Source organism: Amblyomma maculatum, chromosome 1, assembly GCF_055883805.1.
Source record: "Amblyomma maculatum isolate TAMU_Amacu chromosome 1, ASM5588380v1, whole genome shotgun sequence".
Classification (NCBI taxonomy): domain Eukaryota; kingdom Metazoa; phylum Arthropoda; class Arachnida; order Ixodida; family Ixodidae; genus Amblyomma; species Amblyomma maculatum.
Window position 1 is genome coordinate 145,014,421 of NC_139344.1, and position 18,615 is coordinate 145,033,035.

At 42.6% G+C, this 18,615-nt stretch overlaps 2 protein-coding genes across 2 annotated transcripts; one reads left to right on the top strand and one right to left on the bottom strand.

Moving 5' to 3' along the window:
- Nucleotides 1–6,998: 6,998 nt before the first annotated feature.
- Nucleotides 6,999–12,756, bottom strand: LOC146204247 (transmembrane protein 42-like). The gene is made up of 3 exons (XM_084589183.1): nucleotides 12,195–12,756; nucleotides 11,977–12,123; nucleotides 6,999–10,178 (listed from the first exon to the last, which is right to left on the bottom strand). The coding sequence occupies exons 1-3, from the start codon at nucleotides 12,351–12,353 to the stop codon at nucleotides 10,020–10,022; spliced, it is 465 nt and encodes a 154-aa protein (XP_084445309.1). The 5' UTR covers nucleotides 12,354–12,756; the 3' UTR covers nucleotides 6,999–10,019.
- Nucleotides 12,757–12,796: 40 nt separating this feature from the next.
- On the top strand, nucleotides 12,797–16,815 carry LOC146204248 (uncharacterized). The gene is made up of 3 exons (XM_084589184.1): nucleotides 12,797–13,078; nucleotides 13,581–13,682; nucleotides 15,527–16,815. Exons 2-3 carry the CDS (start codon nucleotides 13,604–13,606, stop codon nucleotides 15,871–15,873), a joined length of 426 nt encoding a protein of 141 aa, XP_084445310.1. The 5' UTR covers nucleotides 12,797–13,078; nucleotides 13,581–13,603; the 3' UTR covers nucleotides 15,874–16,815.
- The last annotated feature ends 1,800 nt before the right edge of the window (nucleotides 16,816–18,615 follow it).

The window sequence follows — 18,615 nt, forward strand, 5'->3', positions numbered from 1 at the left end:
ACTCATAAGGAGAAAAATTAAGGAGGTCAAAGTAGCAAACCGCTGGAATGGAAAGAGGAAGTCACGGAACTGGTGGAATAAGGAAATCAGGGAAGCCATTGAACAACGACGGGCAGCTTCAAGGGAACACTGAGAGGCAAAGAAAGCACAGGTATCTCAGGAGGAAATATACCAAAAATGGGAATAGTATCGACAAAAAAAAAACTTGATGTACAGGCCCTCGTCTAAAGTAAAATAAAGCAGTCCCGCGATCACTGGGTGGCTGAAATACACGATGCCAGTAGGGGCATGCAGACGGAGAAAATTCTGGAACCATATAAGCTGGCAGGTAAAAAGAATCAAAGAAAGCAGGACCGGATTCAAAATAATAGGGAAATTGTTTAAAGGGAGACAACGCAGCGAACTACATTACATCAGTTATAGCCGAGTCATTTAAGAGCGACAATAGGGTAATCTCGCAAATCAGAAAGCCACACAAGATAGCAGAATACAAAGCAGCTTAGAACTGACCAACCTAAACTAGAAAAAGGCAGAAAAAAATTCCTAAAAACACATCTACAGGAATAGATGGAATTCCGATCAAGCTGGTTAATGAACTTGGTCCAAGAAGTAAGCAAACGTTGTTAAAAGCTTCGGAAACAGTCATAACGAATAAACAAATTCCGGACAGCTGGCGGTAAAGTAAAATGAATTTGATTTATAAAGAGAAAGGAGATAGGATGCACATAAAATCCTACAGGTCGATTACCATAACGTCTGTTATATACAGGTTAGCCATGCAGGCGTTGAAATTAAAGATGCAAGCATGGGTAGAAAGTAAGGAGATACTCGGATAACTTAAAAACGGCTTTAGAAATGGTAGACGCTTAAATAAAGCCTGTTCGTGCTTACCCAATGCATCGAAATATCTAGAGTGGAAAATGGACCTTTGTATTTGGCCTTCCTGGACATAAACGGGGCGTGCGACAACGTAAACAGGGAACTCCTGTATCGGTCATGAGGCCTTGAGTTTCGGCAATTGCCTATTTGCGACAGCGAACTACAAGCAATTGATGGGTTTAATTGTCTTTTGCTTATTCTTGGAAGCGAATAACACCGAGACCCACTAAATTGCTCACACTGCTAGTAATGTAAAAAGTGAAGTGACCGCAATTGTCCAGTTAATAAATGCTGGGCGGAAATTATCGGTGCCCTACAGAACAGCGAAAGGGGGGGGGGGGGGGGGGAGAGTTGCCATTCCTTAAATCTCCTTAGTCTAAACCCGCGCTCTTTATCTTAAGAACCAAGAATGAACTACATAGAAGGTATGGGGTTGGTATCGGCGATGGTTAATAAAAAAAAAATCAGTGTAAACTTGAAACAACAAAGTTGCTATGCTGTGTTCCTTTTACATAATAAAAATTGTAGCAGGCAACATTTAACGGTGTGGTGTGTGCGGTTGTACATTGACGTATCTCCACCCCTTCCAACCGCCTCTTGCGCCGACTGCTACTAGAAATCGGCGTATCTATACTATTTCGTGGCCAAATACAAGAATCGAGCAATTTATCAGCATGCCTGCCTCAGAACAATCATTCATGGTGAGACAGTTCAATCATACAGCGCGATATTTACAATAAGCAAATTCTGGATTGAATATGAAGAATATCTACCCCGTGTCCTAAAACACATATTGCACGAACGTTTTCAGCTCTACTTCAGCCAGCAAACTGAAACATCCAATTCTTAAGAACATAAAGCGCTGTCTGTGAATCAATACACCTTGTATTCAAAGCAAACAACGAACGAATTAATTCTCTAATGTAGAGCATTTTTTCAATCACAGCTCACTTACTGACCCACTGAAAAATTGTTTAACGGTCACTAGGTAAGTTGCGATAGCTTAATTCAGAAAGAAATCTGAAATCATGCCGGTTAGGTCATTACCCGACTCTTTGCAATTCCGACACAATACTGCGTATTCGGATAGGTTGTTAACTGTCGGTTTGTCATCTAGATGATCGCAATATGCATATCAGGATGCCACTTACGTTCGCCCCTTTGTTGACTTTGAGTTGCCGTCCATCTTGCAATGGCCCCACTCACGCCCAGTTCTAAAAGGCACCCTTCAAAACACGTTCTCTTCAGGTTGCGCAAATGATAAAAGCGAATAAACAGAACTTTATGTGTATGGTACGGCGGGCGAAGCCACGTCATGAAGCGCAATGAGCAGCGTTCAAACGAGAAGTGCGAGAAGCTCAATAATCCTCTCTATGCATCTAGTCTCCTGAATCCAGCTGAGTTCTACCGCCACTGTGTTCCGCTGCGGTGGAATAGAGTACAGAGCAATCTTTTTATCGTAACCGAGCGCTTCTAAACGCAGTAGCATGCGTTTCATTTCGCGAATTAGACGCTCTTCAGCACCTCCAGCCGCGGCAGTCTCAGCCGTCCTACCGAGAGAGTGACGCGACGGTCACTAGGCGGCGCTGGTGGTACGCAGAAAACTCCAGCGCACACCGCAGTTTGGTAGACAGTTTTGTGGGTGGCGAAGTCGGCTGAGGCATCTTGTTTTAATTGCAGAAAGCACTGAAACGACGTCATAAGGGGACTTTTCAGCTGCGTCATCTTTTAAAGGATTAATAATGAAGACGCAAATTCACATTCGCACGAGGGTTGCAGCTACCCCAAGGCTGCCCTCCCGTTGCAAATGCTTTGCTCTCATAGAGAAAGCATCGATCCGCGCCGTCGTTCGCAGCAATGCGGCCCGCTAATTCAAGCGGTTGATCTGCGCGAGACGAGGCATTTCAGAAAGCAACAGAAGCGAAAATTGACGAGTTGTAGGTTGTTCATGGTGGTTTCGTGGGCTTTCTTTAACACAGAGACAAAGAAAAGAAGAGAAAGAAAGGCATCAGTCCTGTGTTTTCTTCTCTTTGTCTCTATGTTAAACAGCGCCCATCAAACCATCATGAATTTCAGAGAGCACCGCGTTCTCATTATCTGTCTGGTCAGTTCGTGGATACAACCTGAGAAGTCATATATGGTGCGATGGCTGTGCAGAAACTTCGCGCGACAGGCAGCGAGGGATCACTGTCTTAAACGTCGGCCCTAAGCACTGCCTTTTTTTTGCCTTGCACTATGCACTCACTGCAATATTAATGAATTGAACAGCCAATGGGAAAAGCAAGCAAAAAAATACAACTTCTATTTTAATAAAGGAGTGTATGTTCCATGTACATGGCACATGTTTGCTTACGATGTGTTTCATATATAAAGTTTGTTTAATATGCATGCGGGCTCACCATTTGCTTATTTTTTAGAAAAAAATAAGTACTCCAGAGCACGTTATGACGGTACGCTCTAAGCATATGATGTATAGTTGAGTGACATTTTGTGTTAGTTGCCGGTACGCTCTAAGCATATGATGTATAGTTGAGTGACATTTTGTGTTAGTTGCTTTTTTTAATACAGCCGGAAAATAATCTCCTTTTATTGATTTGCATTATAACATTTCAACAGTAAGAATACGCGCGCGCGGCGCCGCCATAGCTTCATACCAGGATTTCCTCCGACCGTTTATAGATTCCTCTCTCATCCTTTCCTCATGATCCGTTTCTGCACGTGTACGGTAGCCTGGGCATCGCCTAATTAATCTTCCTGCTATTTCGTTTTTCTGTTTCGTTCTCTTTCTTGGACATCTTTTGGGTTTCGCAAGAACTTTTCGCACGCCAGCGCATGAAAATTTAACCGTAAGGCCCAGCGTATGCATTCCACTTCATGTGTGTGTATGTGGAAAACACACACACCCTCTCCCATCTCTCTCTCTCTGCGCTGCTTTCTGCGCTCTACACAACTCAAGCCGACACAATATGTTAGAAACTTAAGCAGACTTGTTGACTTGACGGTAGCTGGTCATAACTCGGCTTTTCGAAAAAGGTAGACAGCACAGCCAGTACCTGATACTTTGAGACTGCGAGCGTTGTTGGACATGGACCATGCCGGCTGCGCCAGCGCCTCTTCGTCAGTGCTGGAGCTACTTTGGAAATCTGTCAATTTCTTCTGTTTACGACCAAGCTAGTCCTAAAAGGTTTAGGCCTCTGATAAGTGAACGTGAGCGGCTATCGGCGGTTGTAAAGAACAATGCTACTTTCCGCGCCCATTTGAGCCAACCAACTGCACATATTCCGTTGCGCCTTTCTTGCCCTTCAGCTAAAACTCGCCCAGCCTCTCCGTGCATAGCTGCTGTCGAATGTTCGACCACAAGTATGCCGCAACACCACAACATACTTCACTCGCCTCACTGCAACCCGAGGCTTCCAAATCACGGAATGCACCGCAGCGGATCGGTTCCTGCAGGAGCATCGTCGTTTTTCGTACTTGGCTCCAATATATAGTAGCAGGCGACAGCGCGCTTTTTTCTGTCACTTTATTTCTCGTTTTCTTCAGAATGCGGAACCCGATTGTGTGCTTACGTAACCTAGCACCGTCCTACTGCACACGTCACGCGTACGTCACAATTTGAACAAAATGGCGAATTGTCGAAAATCATAGGGCCCCAGCTTAGACACTTTTCGGCTATTCAAGATATTTTTGTGAGCGCAAAAGACTGCGCAACGCGTGCGCTTTCTCCGTAGAATGTCCTGGCGCCCCCGCTGATAAATCACCGCGTCCCCACATACCAGAGAGGAGGAACGGCGCTGCGCGCTCCGGTTCGAGGCTATTTTACTCCTCGCCGCGAATAGCCTCGAGCGCCGCTCCTCCTCTCTGGTACAGTGTTCTATCTCTGGTATGTGGGGACGCGGTGATGGTAGCGGGGGCACCAGGCCTTTCTATGGAAAATGTCCACGCGTTGCACAGTCTTTTGCACACAGTCTTGAATAGCCGCAAAGTATCTAAACTGGTTAGCTGATCCGAGCGATGCGCTATCTTTAGAGCCTTTCTTATATTCTATACACTTTCTAAATACTTCATCCCTGTTATTTCTTCTTTTCGGCCCTTTCCTTCCTTTCCATGATCCTTTCATTTCTGCCAGCCGCAGTTTAGCTACTAAGAGGTGCCGCGAGGTGTTCAAATTAACAGGAAAATAACCAAAAGGAGGTGATTAACAGAAGATAAAATATTTGCACCGTTGTATACGTGTGTGTCGCTCTAAACTGTTCCAGTTGCAACTCTTTCAATTGGGTGAAGACGAGCAGCCCCTGAATTTCAAACCCCAACCGAAATTGTTTCGCCTTGACATACTTTCATGCAAGTTCCGAACACTGTATTTGTAGAGAAGGGACAGAAAAAACTGAATACCGGTGGCAAAAAAGCCGCACTGTGACATCCCATTCACCTGCAGAACTGCCCGTGTGTCTGTGCAGAAAAGAACACAAAAGCTGCTCCGAAGGCAACTGCAGTTACCTTGAGCGGTCACTCCAGCGTGATATTGCCAAAACTCCGTCTTGTGAAGTAGTTTTTCTCTTTTTTCACTTTCGAGAGTTTCAACGAGTGACTCTTCATCACCGATTCTAGAAAGCGAGTAAACATGGTTAGGATCCCGATAAAGTCACGCAGCGTTATTTCTAAGATCATTAAATTTTCTTTTGAAGGTCATTAGGAACCTTCGAGCGGGATATTTAAGAATGGTATATATGGTATCTGGAAGGTAATTTTTAATGTCCCCGAGTGGATTCGGCAGTATAATAAGCAGTATAAGACGACGCGCATTTCAATAAAAATGTTCTAAGTATATTAAAAAAAAACATTACGCATATCGCTTAAATTTCGTTGCGACCGTAGATAACATTACATTTGCACTCATGCACCTCTCCTATAGAAGGAAAAGAACAAAGTGAGAGCATTCTTCAAAGCCTTCATGTATATATTAACCTGTGAATGACCTTGATGCATCTATATGATGAAACAGATGTGAAACTTTTTTTTTTAATCGATCAGGATAAAACAAGTTGGCAGCGCACTATAGGCAAATGTTACAAAGAACTATACGATGAAATTCTTTCACTTAAGTTGCAGGTACAGCGAGCTAAAAATACAATTTCTAGTTGCCTATAGTTGCCGGTAATAATTGTTCTTTAGAGTGAAGGTGCTTGGAGCAGCGGAAAGTCCATCAAGAGTCGTGATATGAAAAGCACACTTCCACTCATTCATATCGTTGTCCTCCTTTCATGCGCTAGCAATAGTCCCGGGAGTTGAACAGTGTTTATTAGTTTTTCTTATACACTGCGCTCTCGTTTATCATGTAACTTAATCAGTCACTACAGCCGCCGACCGCAGCCGCGCGCTGTCGAGGGCATGGTGAAGGAAGCCAGTGTAGCTCTTCACTGAGTAATTCTAGCAGTAATCGGCTCCAAAAGTGCTGAACTACTCTCCAGACATAAACCAAACTATTTCTATGCACAAGCGAAGCTTACGCTTCAGAATATTTGCACGTGCGAACTGGTTTCGAAGACAGCGTCGCTTGGTGCCGTGTAGGCACGTCGCGTTTTTGCTTACACCCCATGTCGCTGCCGACTGTAGCGCCAGCTTGCATCGGGCGAGGAGGAGGTCAGAACACCTCCCCTCTGGCATAGAGCTAATACCCAATACCTGGGCTGTTGCAAACAGGTTCCACTGCCACCGTGTTGATGTCAGGCGCACACAACAGCCCAGCGAGCATTATAGAGATGCACAGGGGGGCCCTCGTTGCAAAGGTCTATACAGCTAACATGTTATTCCCCTAATTACTATCAGTTGATAGGAACTGTTGTAGGCCACCACGTTTGTAAGAGCAAGCTAAAGCTAGCTAATTTGCATCTGCACGAACACCATGTTGAAGTGCTATGTACAAATGTTCAACTCCTTTGCCTCTTGCACCTTCTATTGCGGTGGGGGTGCTTGAGCATTTATTCCTTGGCCTAGGCAGGCTCAATTCAATTGAAAGTTTATTTCTTTCTTAGTAAAGTACAAACATGTCAAAAACCTGTTTGAACCCTTAGCCAAAGGCTAGTAAATAGATCGAAATCAGTTCAAGTACACAGGCGTTGTATAATATCAGGTAACAACAAAATTTTATTAATGTAAAACAAAACAGTACACAATGCCTTCACAATAAATAATTTTTAATACATAAGACAACCAATAACCCAAAGACCTACCTCTGCAGTTAGAATTTTTGAGCATAAGTTATCGAGGTTAGAAAATATTTCATTAGCATAGAAAAATTATGTGAAGTCTTCAGTAAGAGTGGTAAGCTATTCCAAATTCTATGCCTATAAATTATAAACTGAAGTCACTTATCCACATACACACTGTTTGTTGGGGCAAATTAAAGTTTCCTTCCAGAGCAAATAATGAAGAGCAGAATAATGATACATGGAAAAGGTGACTGCTTCTGAAGACAGTGTTGATGTGGTTATATTTATTTCACGCAGCTTATCAATGTGCAACTGGCAATACCTGTAATTTAGAAAACTGTTCCTTACTCTGGTGGTAATCACTGGAGGTGATTTTCTGGTTTTTGTAGTTTTGTAGCCTCCTTAGTGGTCGCAGATAAGTGGTATAATTCCATCCCCAAGAGCCTACACAACATGATAAATGGTTATAAAGAAACATAGAATACAACATTCATGTCCAAAATAATTTCTGGCTTGTATGTATAGTGCAGATTGAGTTGATGTGCACCTGCCAGTTCGAGTGGTTATCTATTATTAAAAGAATCGGCCCTTTCAAGTTCACAATTGGTTATTTTTAATTTGTTACTGCTTAAGTTAGTCTAAAATGTTGCCAAAGTGATAGGAGGACTCCCCCTTTGAGTGGCACCATTAAGCCGATGTAATGACATCGGATGCGCCGCTCTTCTGTGTACGCCTGAGAAGGCTGATGGGGAACTCTGTGAAAGGTCCGCCATGTTCTCAAGCCAATGTTAAAAAAAAAAAAAGAAAGTTAACGAGGCCGTAAATGAGACCTTGCGCTAGCTAGTAAGTCTATAGTCTTCATTAACTAGATCTTTTCATTTTTGACAGCATTCTGCGCTGGATTTGCTGTGTTTCAGCACTACCCTAGCAGTGTCCCGTTTGGGTGATGCGTAAATATGCGAAAAAATGGCAAATGCATAATTTGGCAACTGCATAATTTGCCTACTAAGGAAGGTGGCACACCGTATTCATCAATTTCACACTAAAAATCCCTACCATAGCAGAGTTGCAAATGATTTCAAAACTGAAAGCAGACTTCTTAGCCTTTTAAACTGATTGCATGAGAAGTGACAAGATTACATTGGTAGCACTCAAATAGCACACAGTATCTATGGGTCACCAGTCATTGATGCTCAATGGGTGGTATGAAAGTAATTAACCTTAATTTGTGTCTGCTCACACAATATTCATTAGCATTCAGTCATAAGCTATCAGATTATCTGAAAGACCACCCAAGAGAGCTTTAAAGCCCCACTTTAACCAAGCCGTACAAACGTGCCTCCTTGGCCTAGGGGTAGGTTGTCTGACATGGGATCATAAGGAGTGAGACAGTTCAATTCCATTTCAAAGAAGCAACCAAACTTGGCTGCTCTGGCCAACTAGGCAACATCATGTGATCCCTTGATGTCAACCTGGCGATCAACCAGGTGTCACCTGCCAGAAGCATGCTCATAATTTTTTGCTCACAACGCAAATGTTGAATTTTCTGAAGAAGGCCCTTAACACTGTTGTGTTAAAAGAAAATAATTTAAGTTTATTAGTCATCTAATCATTCAGCTCTATAACATACATAATGTCTGCCTTGCTCTGCAACCCACCTGCACAGACTGCACCTAGGTATCTCTCATAGTTTTTTAAAATACAAACCTGCAAACAGTACAAAAGAAAGCAGGTTGTCCACCCAAACCTGGGAAAAGAAGACTAAACGTTCTGCAAACCACATGACACTGTGACAACATTAAGAACTAAAAAGCAACTACCACCAGAAAAATCTCCTTTCAGTAGGGAAATAATCACCCCAAATAAAACGGTTCCTTCCCAAAGTAGATGTCTGCCATTCTAATGATACCCCCCTAGCACTCTCCTCTCAGAACTCTTGCCTGATCTCTCTAAAGAAGCTTGGGACAAGCTAAGGTCCAGCGATGACCCTGGCATTCAGTTCAAGGTTGTCGAATGAGCCGGTGTTGCCAAAAGTCTCCACGGCCAGCGGCACGCTAGCTGACTTCCACTATTCCTCCCACTTACTGTGAATAAAGTTTTATCAGCCTCAGCCCCCAGAACCCATATGACAAAGATGTAATCACAGAAAACTCCTGAAATGAATGCTATCATAGCACATGGGTAGGAAGTGCTATTGCACTCCGTATGAGCTACACCGCACGAGCGCATGCCGGAGAGCACTCCGTGGTTGTACAGTGGCACCGATTGCAATGTGTTTGGGAATTATAGGGAGAGAATGTGGCTGTTTCTGTGAGCACGCATCGCCACCACTTGCTTGCTGTCACCCTCGTCCTCATTTTCTTTGAGGCGATATCAATGCCGAAAATGATAATGGCAGCTGTGGTCCGGTGGCCAAACTTTGTCCTTGTGCATGTCCTTCTTCCTGAAATCTGCAATATCTGGTCAGCCACCTTTCTGCTGAATCACTTCATGCATTGGGGAATGCAGAACTTTGTGCCACATGCTCATATGTGCTTGTAGTTTTCAGTTTGCTATTCAGTCTCAACAGACAGGAGAAAGCAATAAGTAGCAATTGAAACAGCCAACAAATACATGGGGCCGAGATGAAGAAGCAAACGGGGCGACACGCGACTGCTCAGTATGTAGCTCATACTGAGCACAATAGTACATACTCAAAATTCTCTTCTATGAACTGCTGTATATAATGACTTGGCATGTGAAGAAATCATTACATGACAAAAATGGTCATATGTTCACAAGGGTATCTTAAAAATGTAAATGTCACCACTTTTTCTTTGAGGTACATACATTCCAGGCAACAAAACAGCAAGGCGTACATAAAGCCCAGCTGTGTACACAAGCCGCTCCATGTCACATGAGCAATCGCACAGCCAACACATGGTATGCTCAGCTGCTTTTGTAGCGAAAAGACCCGCGCACTGCCTGCAATCCTTTTGTATCCACATTCGCTTGGTGCATCAACAGCAGCCCAAAGAGAATCATTGCAGTGCCAAGCCACCAAAGCAGTGTCAGCTGTTCACCAAACAAAGTCTGGCCAAAGATTGCCTGCAACAGAGTTGAAGCAATTATATCTAATGCCTAATGCAACAAGAGCAACAGGCTTGGATCAAAACGTGATTAGAAAGGTGCATAGAAACTAATATACAGCAAAAAATAAAATGTGCTTTACCACTGAACATAGGTACTGCATCACAGAGCACATAGCACCCAAGTCTAAACTGTTGCAAGTGTTCAAGTCTGAATTCCTTCCTTACCTGGAGGCCCAGTCTGACTTCAACATTAAAGAACGGTACCAGGAGCTTAGAAGGTTACCATATTCGAATAAAATTCATATTGTGAATTTTTCTCTTCTTCCTGGTTTCTTCCACAAAGTTTTGCAGCCACGTGACGTTTCAGTTTGAAAACCCACCAATGTTTCACAAAAGAATTACCGAAATACCTGAATATCCAAACTTACAAATTTATATTTTTTTTTACAAGTCAGCACCTAAATAACTACACAAGATAAATTTTCTGAATACGACAAAAATGTTAGTTTAAATGAACTATATTCAATTTGCTACTATTTCATTTGCAAAGCTTTAGACAAATTCGTGTAATCAATATAACTTTTTCACACATGGTGCATTCCAGATATTCCTTTGTTTCACTTTAAACACTGTGCCAAGTCCAGTTTCCAGAATCTAAAAATGTTTTTGTTGCTTGTTTCAGAGCAATAAAAATGACATAAGTTTTTATAATTCTACATGAGTGACTTCAACAAAAACTATAGGCTTCAATTAAATTTCTCTCAACATCACTACATCCCAATTTGCTTTAAAATGGAACAAGTGTTGTCCAATCAGCTTGGCACACAGGAAAGCATTTGTGTTCTTCATGCCTCTAATTGGGAAAGCCAGAGTATGGACTTATGGACTGAATTACAGCTTCATCTGAATACTGGCATGCCATTAAATTCGTGCTATAAAATCAAACTTCTTCAATCTTCGAGTAACGACAATAGCTAGATCAGACTACCCCAGAAACCCAGAATAATCCAGACAGACAATAACCACCTTTGTCTATATACAGGCTCAATGAAAGTGTCGTTCAGTGATCCCATGAGAACGAAAAAAGTTTACAGAAAAATCACACTCTGTGAACACTATAGGACAAAGCAAGTCCCAAACTATCGCGGAGGCCGCTTTTTAATGGAGACGAAAAGCAAAGTGTGCTGTGCGATGTCAGTGCACGTTAAAGAACCCCCAGGTGGTCAAACTTTCCAGAGCCCTCCACTATGGCATCTCTAATAGCCTGAGTCGCTTTACGACGTTAAAACCCATGACACAAACCAATGCATGTTAACACGAATGGCTGTATATAAACAGGGGAAACTTTCATATCTTATAAGAACTGGTGAAATATATGAGGTACTGAGTTTAGGCATTAGTGAGCTTGGTTCTGTCAGTGTTCACTGAAAGAGAAAAAAAAAAGTATTTAGTGAGAGCTGCACAAGAATTGCAGCAACATCTGGTTCACTACTGAGGTAATGTATTTAGCATTGACAGTGATCAGGTTTTACAGCATTCCAAAGACTTGATCACAAAATAACAAGCATGCATGCACACATATGCATGTGTACTGTTCGCTAACTGTCCCAAACACCTTCCAAAAGAATTACAGTGGGTGACAACCCAAACCACCCAAAGGATTTCGGGCTGACCCCTTAAAACTAGCCAACAGCTTATTCTGTACTTAGCAGGCGGATGCCGCTGATTTTGCATTGATTAGCGCCACGTGAGAATGCAGTCTCACGGCTTTTGGATGGAATGATTAAACAAACGACCGAAGAATATGAGCTTACGGTGAAGAAAAAATTCGATGCCGTGTTGATCACCGCAGCTTCCAGGGTTGTTGTGCACAGTCGCAATGCTTTTGTGAACACTGTCCACATGACGGCATTGCAGCCAATCATTAGAAGAAAGAATACAACTCGGATTGCTGTGATAAGCTGAAAAATAAACATGAAAACACTGTTCAACGCCTATAAGAGTTCTTAAAGAAAGCGAGGTGAATACATACGTTGCCGCAGAAATAGTGAGCTGAGGTACCGGACAACCAGTGCGTAGAAACAGCTTGGCAGGCACTGACGGTCTCCCCACCGGCCATCGAAAACTTCCCGCATAGGGAAGCAAGGGCAGCAAGAAGCCCGGAGAGGAGTGACAATGTCATTCCCTTCATTTCGTTAAGCAATATCACAGTGTCTCATGCTAGTTCAGCATAATACGCGTTTTCCACTGGCAGTTTCACAAATATAGTGTCTAGCCACCTTACAGCAAGACGTAACATGCGAAACCAGCAGCGAAACCATCTGCACCGCCCCCGCGTTTTTCACCGCACAGTAGAAGTAGAAGGTAGACGCGGCATGTACGGGAGCGTGTGCTTCAGTAGTGCTTTTTTTTGCGCTTTTAGCGGTAACAACAGTTCTAGTGACTGTGTAATTGTGGAGAAAGAACACAATGTATCATGCGTTTGGTTTCATAGAACTGAAAGATGGTTTTGCTATATGATTTCTCATCGAAACAGCACAATTGCAGCCACACGGCCACACTTCAGCGATCAGCGACAAGATCCACACGTTCTGGCAACCTGTGCCTGAGCTCTATGGCCTGAGCCAAGGCCGCCAGAGCCAGAGCTATCCAGAGCCGTCCGAGCTGCGCGAGCTATCTCGCGGAAGGTAAAGGCGAGGTTGCGATACGTTGCGCGTATGCGCTGTATGCGCGTTCGCTGAGCTGATGTTTTTCATTCGTCTTCCTACCCGTCGCAGTGGTACCGTTAGTGTTTTATGTGATTTGGAAAAACAGAGGCAGTAGAGAGGTTGAACGAGACGCGTACCCATAACGCCCGTGTTGGGCCTGTGTCTGGTACTGAACTGTCGGATACCGAGGACGAATTGCTTTCTTTTGGTGAGTTCTGCTGTGTTCAGTGTCTTGGCGCTAAACTTGTATTTTAGGCACTTGCGCCTCACCTCGCTCCCTGCCAAGCATTTTCTTTAAATACCTGTTAGCTGTGTTGTACGTGCTATGTGTACAAGAAACCGTGCTGTTAAGAGCCGATTCTCACAAAAATGTCACCAAAGAATGCCCCCTGACGTGCTTGTTGGCGCAGAATGTTTTTGGTTCCTTGGTGGTAGCCTGGCCAGAAAATGTCATGACAGCCTCTGCTACCATGTGTGCCTGACTGCGGCTGCTCATATTATTTGAGTATCGTACGAAGCGTTGCTGTCGGACAGGAAAAGAAGCAGACTCGGCGCAAATTGTTTACACTAGCCTTCACATCAAGGTCAGCCGTGTTCTCGTGCTGTGTCTTGATAGACCTTCGATGCAAAAATCCTTGAACGTAATATTTGCAAGCTGTACACTGTATTGCAAGTGCTCAGGGGGTGCTGAATAGTTGACGTACTTGCAGGCAGCTGTATTCGATCGGGCGTCATGATCTTCAGGGCCAGGTTGCCCACCTGGATCAGTCTCTTGTTCATCTGGACGCCTGTCCATGCTCACATATATGAAGGTGAGTGGAACATTCATTAAGAGCTTAATCTGCACAGCCTTATTTTTTTTTTTTTTTTGTTAATTGAATGCTCTGTCTTGTGGGTGAAATTCTGTTTCGTGGAACTCTTTCATGACAGCTGTGCTCAAATTTTGCCAACTAAAAGCGTAGTCACGCGGAAAAATGGAATAAGCAGTACTGTAGAAATGCGCCCGTCTTCATTGCAGTAACTTGCCAACAAGGTAGTGTTGTACAGCCATACATTATTATTTTTTTTTTCTATGAAAGCTGTTCAGTGATCAGTTATTTCATGTGCCTGTTTTCAGCACATGGTATCTAAATAAAAGTTCTACAATTCGGCTCTTGTGGTGGTTTAATTAAAGAAAAAAAGTGTAATCTCAGGCAGCGATAGCAAAGAGATTTTGTTTCATGCTTCTGCAATTATTTTTTACAGTTGGTGGCATGAATTTCTTGCTGCAAGAAAAATTCTTAGCTAGTCATTCTGGATTTTTTTTTTTTTACGACATATTTTACCTGTACGCAGATTTCAAATTAACTTGGTTTAGTGGCTTAAAATATAGCTGATATTAATTGTCAAGCAGTCTTGAAAGTGTTTCCCATTCTTTATGGCATAAGTTCCAAAGTATTCTCATTCTCAATGGCTGTAAGCTCCAGTATTTAAATATATAACTTGCTTATATTATTTAATGCAAATATCTGGTCACGCTTAGATTTATTTTGCAACGCACACACATGTAGTGAATAAAAATATAGTAATAAATGAGTCATTGCCAAATGCCACCTCTTTGTGAAATAAATCAAGCCAATTGTGTAGTTGGGGCCAACCCTGATACCCGACTCTCTTGATAAAAACATTGAATCCAAAGAAGGTATGGCACTCAAATATAGTTTAGTTTGATAGTAATAAGTTCAGTGGTGGTTTAGCCATATTTCCATGAGATCAGATGAATGTTTGCATGTGACAGACAATTAATTTCATCATCATCGTCATCAGCCTGACTATACCCACTGCAGGGCGAAGGCCTCTCCCATATTTCTACAATTAACCCGGTACAATTTATTTACTGAATTTTATTGTGAAGTTGAAGCCTTGAAGACATCATCATGAAGTTATAATGCTTATAATGGTGCTTATAATGCTACTAACCATCAGATAACACCCATTTTTTTCTGTCAGAATTGCTAGACATCACATCCCAATCGTTCTCAAACTTGGCACTTTTTAGTGTTTTGGAAACCTTCTTTTGTAGGTTGCAGTTGCATGTTCATTCCCTAATTTTAAACAGTGTTTGTCAAGAAGTCAGCCTTTGCTAAATATGGGAACTTTATGGTCATTGGGACTATCTGCATCACTTGCCTCTGAAATCTTGCACTCATCTCAGGCCTAGTTGGTGCAAATGCCATGCAGCATGCAAAAAGTGTAGGGTTTTTTGCCTTTGCGTTGTTTCCGAGACCTACGCCAACAATAAACAGGTGCGACTACGGGCTCAGTAAGGCATATATAACTTTACAATGTACAGACATCTTAGCAGGACTTGCCTATTTTGTGGAATGACATGAAAGCAGAAGAGTTTCCATCTGTTGCGGCCCTCCAAAAAATGAGCAGCAGCAATTAGAGTTATCAAAAAGTGTGTCTGTTAATGAATAATTCTGTTGAATCATGTATAATGTGAACCAACAGGATGCCTTCAGCAGAGGATGTGACCAGAACGCATTTGTGGTTTTCTAGCTGTACAGACAGAATTTGTTTGTTTTAGATTCTTTTGAAAAACTACTTTACCGACAGATGTTGGGGAAAAAGTGCTGTATGAAATATGTGAATTTGCTGTGTCTCTCTATTTCAGACAATTTGGGAGGACAAATTTCACTTCTCGGGCCCCTGGTGTGCTTTGCTGTGTTTATAGCGATCTGCGCTTGCTTCTGCCGCGAGTGCCGGCGCAGGGAAGCCATGCTAACTACCACCACAGCTGTCCCAGTAGACCCATTTCACACTACGGGCCCTGTGCCTTATGCGCCTGCCGTGGCTGGGGCCCGGCCAGCACCTATGGTCCAGCCCTCACATCCGCCGTACAGCCCTCCCTACAGCCAGCCTCCAGCACCATCCCAGAGCCAGCCACCCCCACCAGGCTTTCTTGGCTACCCTTATGGAAGCATGCCGCAAGACCCACCACCTCCTTATGAGTACAAGTGATCAGAATGTGCTGGACAGGATGATGCAAAGACAGTGGCTTAGGAAAAAGAAAAAAAAAAAAAAAAAAAAGACGCACTCGTGGTCTGCATCTCAACTCGTGCTAGCCTTGTCATGTCCCACAATGCTCGTCGGTGCTTTTGTAGCTCGTATGCTCAGCTTGTGACACTTTTGGGACAGCATCCAACAGCAGTTGTGGCTCTATATGTGTATTCACTGGATGGAATTATTCTGTGCTGCATGCAAGGATAAACCAATGCCACTGTTTTTGCAGTGCACCAGGCTCAGTGTCACTGCACTGGAGATTACACTGTCAAGTTGTGCATCGCTACTTAAGGCATTATGTGTGTCCTTTTTTTTTGTGAGAGTACATGGTTCTAGGTGCACAGAAGTCTACTCATCTTGCAGAAAAGAAAAAAAATAGTCAAAGGTAATGGCTTATTTGAGGTGCTAGCTCCAAGTTCGGCATCTCCATATCTGTCTGTTAAACACTGCTTGAACTCAAGAGTCCCAGTGTTGCTTTCATATAGAATGCAGTGTTTTGAACAAGGAGTCATGGTATTACTGCATGAATATATCTGCTTACCAGCCTGCCTTAAATAAATGCCATTTTTACTGTGTTGCATCAACCATATAACCAGTACTTTCTAAGTGACCTTTTGTAATTTGTCACTTCAAAAGTTTAATTTTTTTTTTTTTTTAGAATTTATTTAAGGTGTGTATGAAGGGGAGTAAGTTTTCAGTATATGATTGTGTGAAACTTATGGTGCTAGCATTCTTTGTCAAGCATCCTAGTTGCTCCCTTAAGCTGACCACTGGCTGGATCCAGTTGGCTGAAGCTTTGTTGCCGAAATGCAGTGCAGTGGCAGAAACTTGTTATAAAATGTATGTACTGTGTTTTATATATAATATATATATATATATATATATATATATATATATATATATATATATATATATAACATTTATTAGAGGGATTTATGAAAGGAAAGGGGGGGGGGGGGGAGTATTAAATGAATTAAAAAGTTGGCCTTTCTAATCAGTGAGCAATGATGTGACCCCTGTGTCCATGCAGTATATGTGGACTGGATGTTTGGCAGGAGACTGCCAGGTGCTGAATTCGCGGTGGCTTCAGTGCCGGGTCACTGTAGTTTATGTATGGGAGCTAGTGTATGAAAAATATATATTTTTGACAGCTTCATTGAAGGTAATTGCCAGAAATATCTGCAAGAACGAGGGAATGTACATGGTGCATTTGTTGGTACAAATATATAGCAACTGAGTCAGGATATTTGTTCTGCAGCACACACATTCTACAAACTTTTGCTGCTAACTGTACTTTTCTAAGAGTTGTGACTTACTTTGCAGCATGGGGACTTAGTTTTCTGTGGTACCAGCAAGGTTACTTGCATAGAGCTATTTAAGTTTGATTATATCACATCTTATTCAAAGAATAAACTTATTTCAGTGGGTTTTACAGAAGTGTATGGCTGAATTGGGGTAATTTATTGCTTCATTTATTGTTCATGGTGACTATCCCCATTGGCTCTCTTGGTGCACAAGAATGTTTCTTGCGTTTTCTTGTGTTTTTCAGCGTATTACCATGGATTTGCGACAGTATTGCCAACATGCTTACAGTGAAGTGTGTGGGCAGTGCTTCCACAAATTTGTTAGAGCAGGTTTATGACCAACTTTAGGAGGAGGTGGCAATGTCAGGAGGTTATTTTGCATCATGCATTTTTTTTCTTTAAACCTTGTTCGCAAAAAAAAAACGGCTGAGGATGGTTCTTCAGGAGAGCATTTTTTGCTCTAAGCGGGGTTTTGGGGTAGGGTGAGGGGGTGGGGTGGGGGGGGGGGGGGGCAATTTTATATATGATTAAGCAAAGGCCACAGAAGCCTTCAGCCCACTGCACAATTCTGCAATAGGTTTATTTTTGGGTCATATGTCTTGGATGCCCCAAAATGACCAAGTTTATATAATTGGCTTGACTTTTGAGCACTGTCGTCGAGCTTACATAGTACTGTGTTGATGCAGTAAACAAATGGTTGCCTTCACCGCCTTGACCATAGTAGACTGAGCTAAGAGAGAGTGCCTGAAACACCTGTACCACCTTGTGTATTGGAAGTGAAGCCAAAAAAGGCCGTTTTTGCTGGAAGCATTGCAATTGCTACCTTGCCTAAATGCCTTTTTATATGAAGAGAATAACCGGTCTGTGGTATAGATTTTTTTTATTTATTTATTTATTAGATAGAAGTACAACTCTGGTTTGGTTGAATGTTTAGGGGAAATCCCCAAGGAGGAGTAGATTTTAATGAGGGAGTAGTTAGTATTGGCATCGACCCAAGCACAGCCATATGGGTACAAAGGAAAGTTATGCAGCTTTCTCAGAAACTTTGTATTTAAAGAGTTCATCTGGCTTCCAGCCTTACTTGACCTAGCAGCATCCTATAAGCCTGTCATACATAGTCACATAAGTACCCTGCAGTAACTTGGCCCACACTAATTCTCTCTCTCTCTCTGCTACACAAATTCCAGGAGAGGTACGCATGCATCAAGTAAAGGCAGCCAGTCTAGAGGTCACTCTTGTGTGGCGTACATCCCTTGCACTAAAGCATTGAAAGGACCCTTCCATCATGCTCCCCGATTATAATAAAACTGACAAGAAGACAGACTCTATGACAGCCAGGCCATCTAGGCATACATAATACAGAAAAAGTCTTTATTTTCCTACTTCAGCCTTTTTT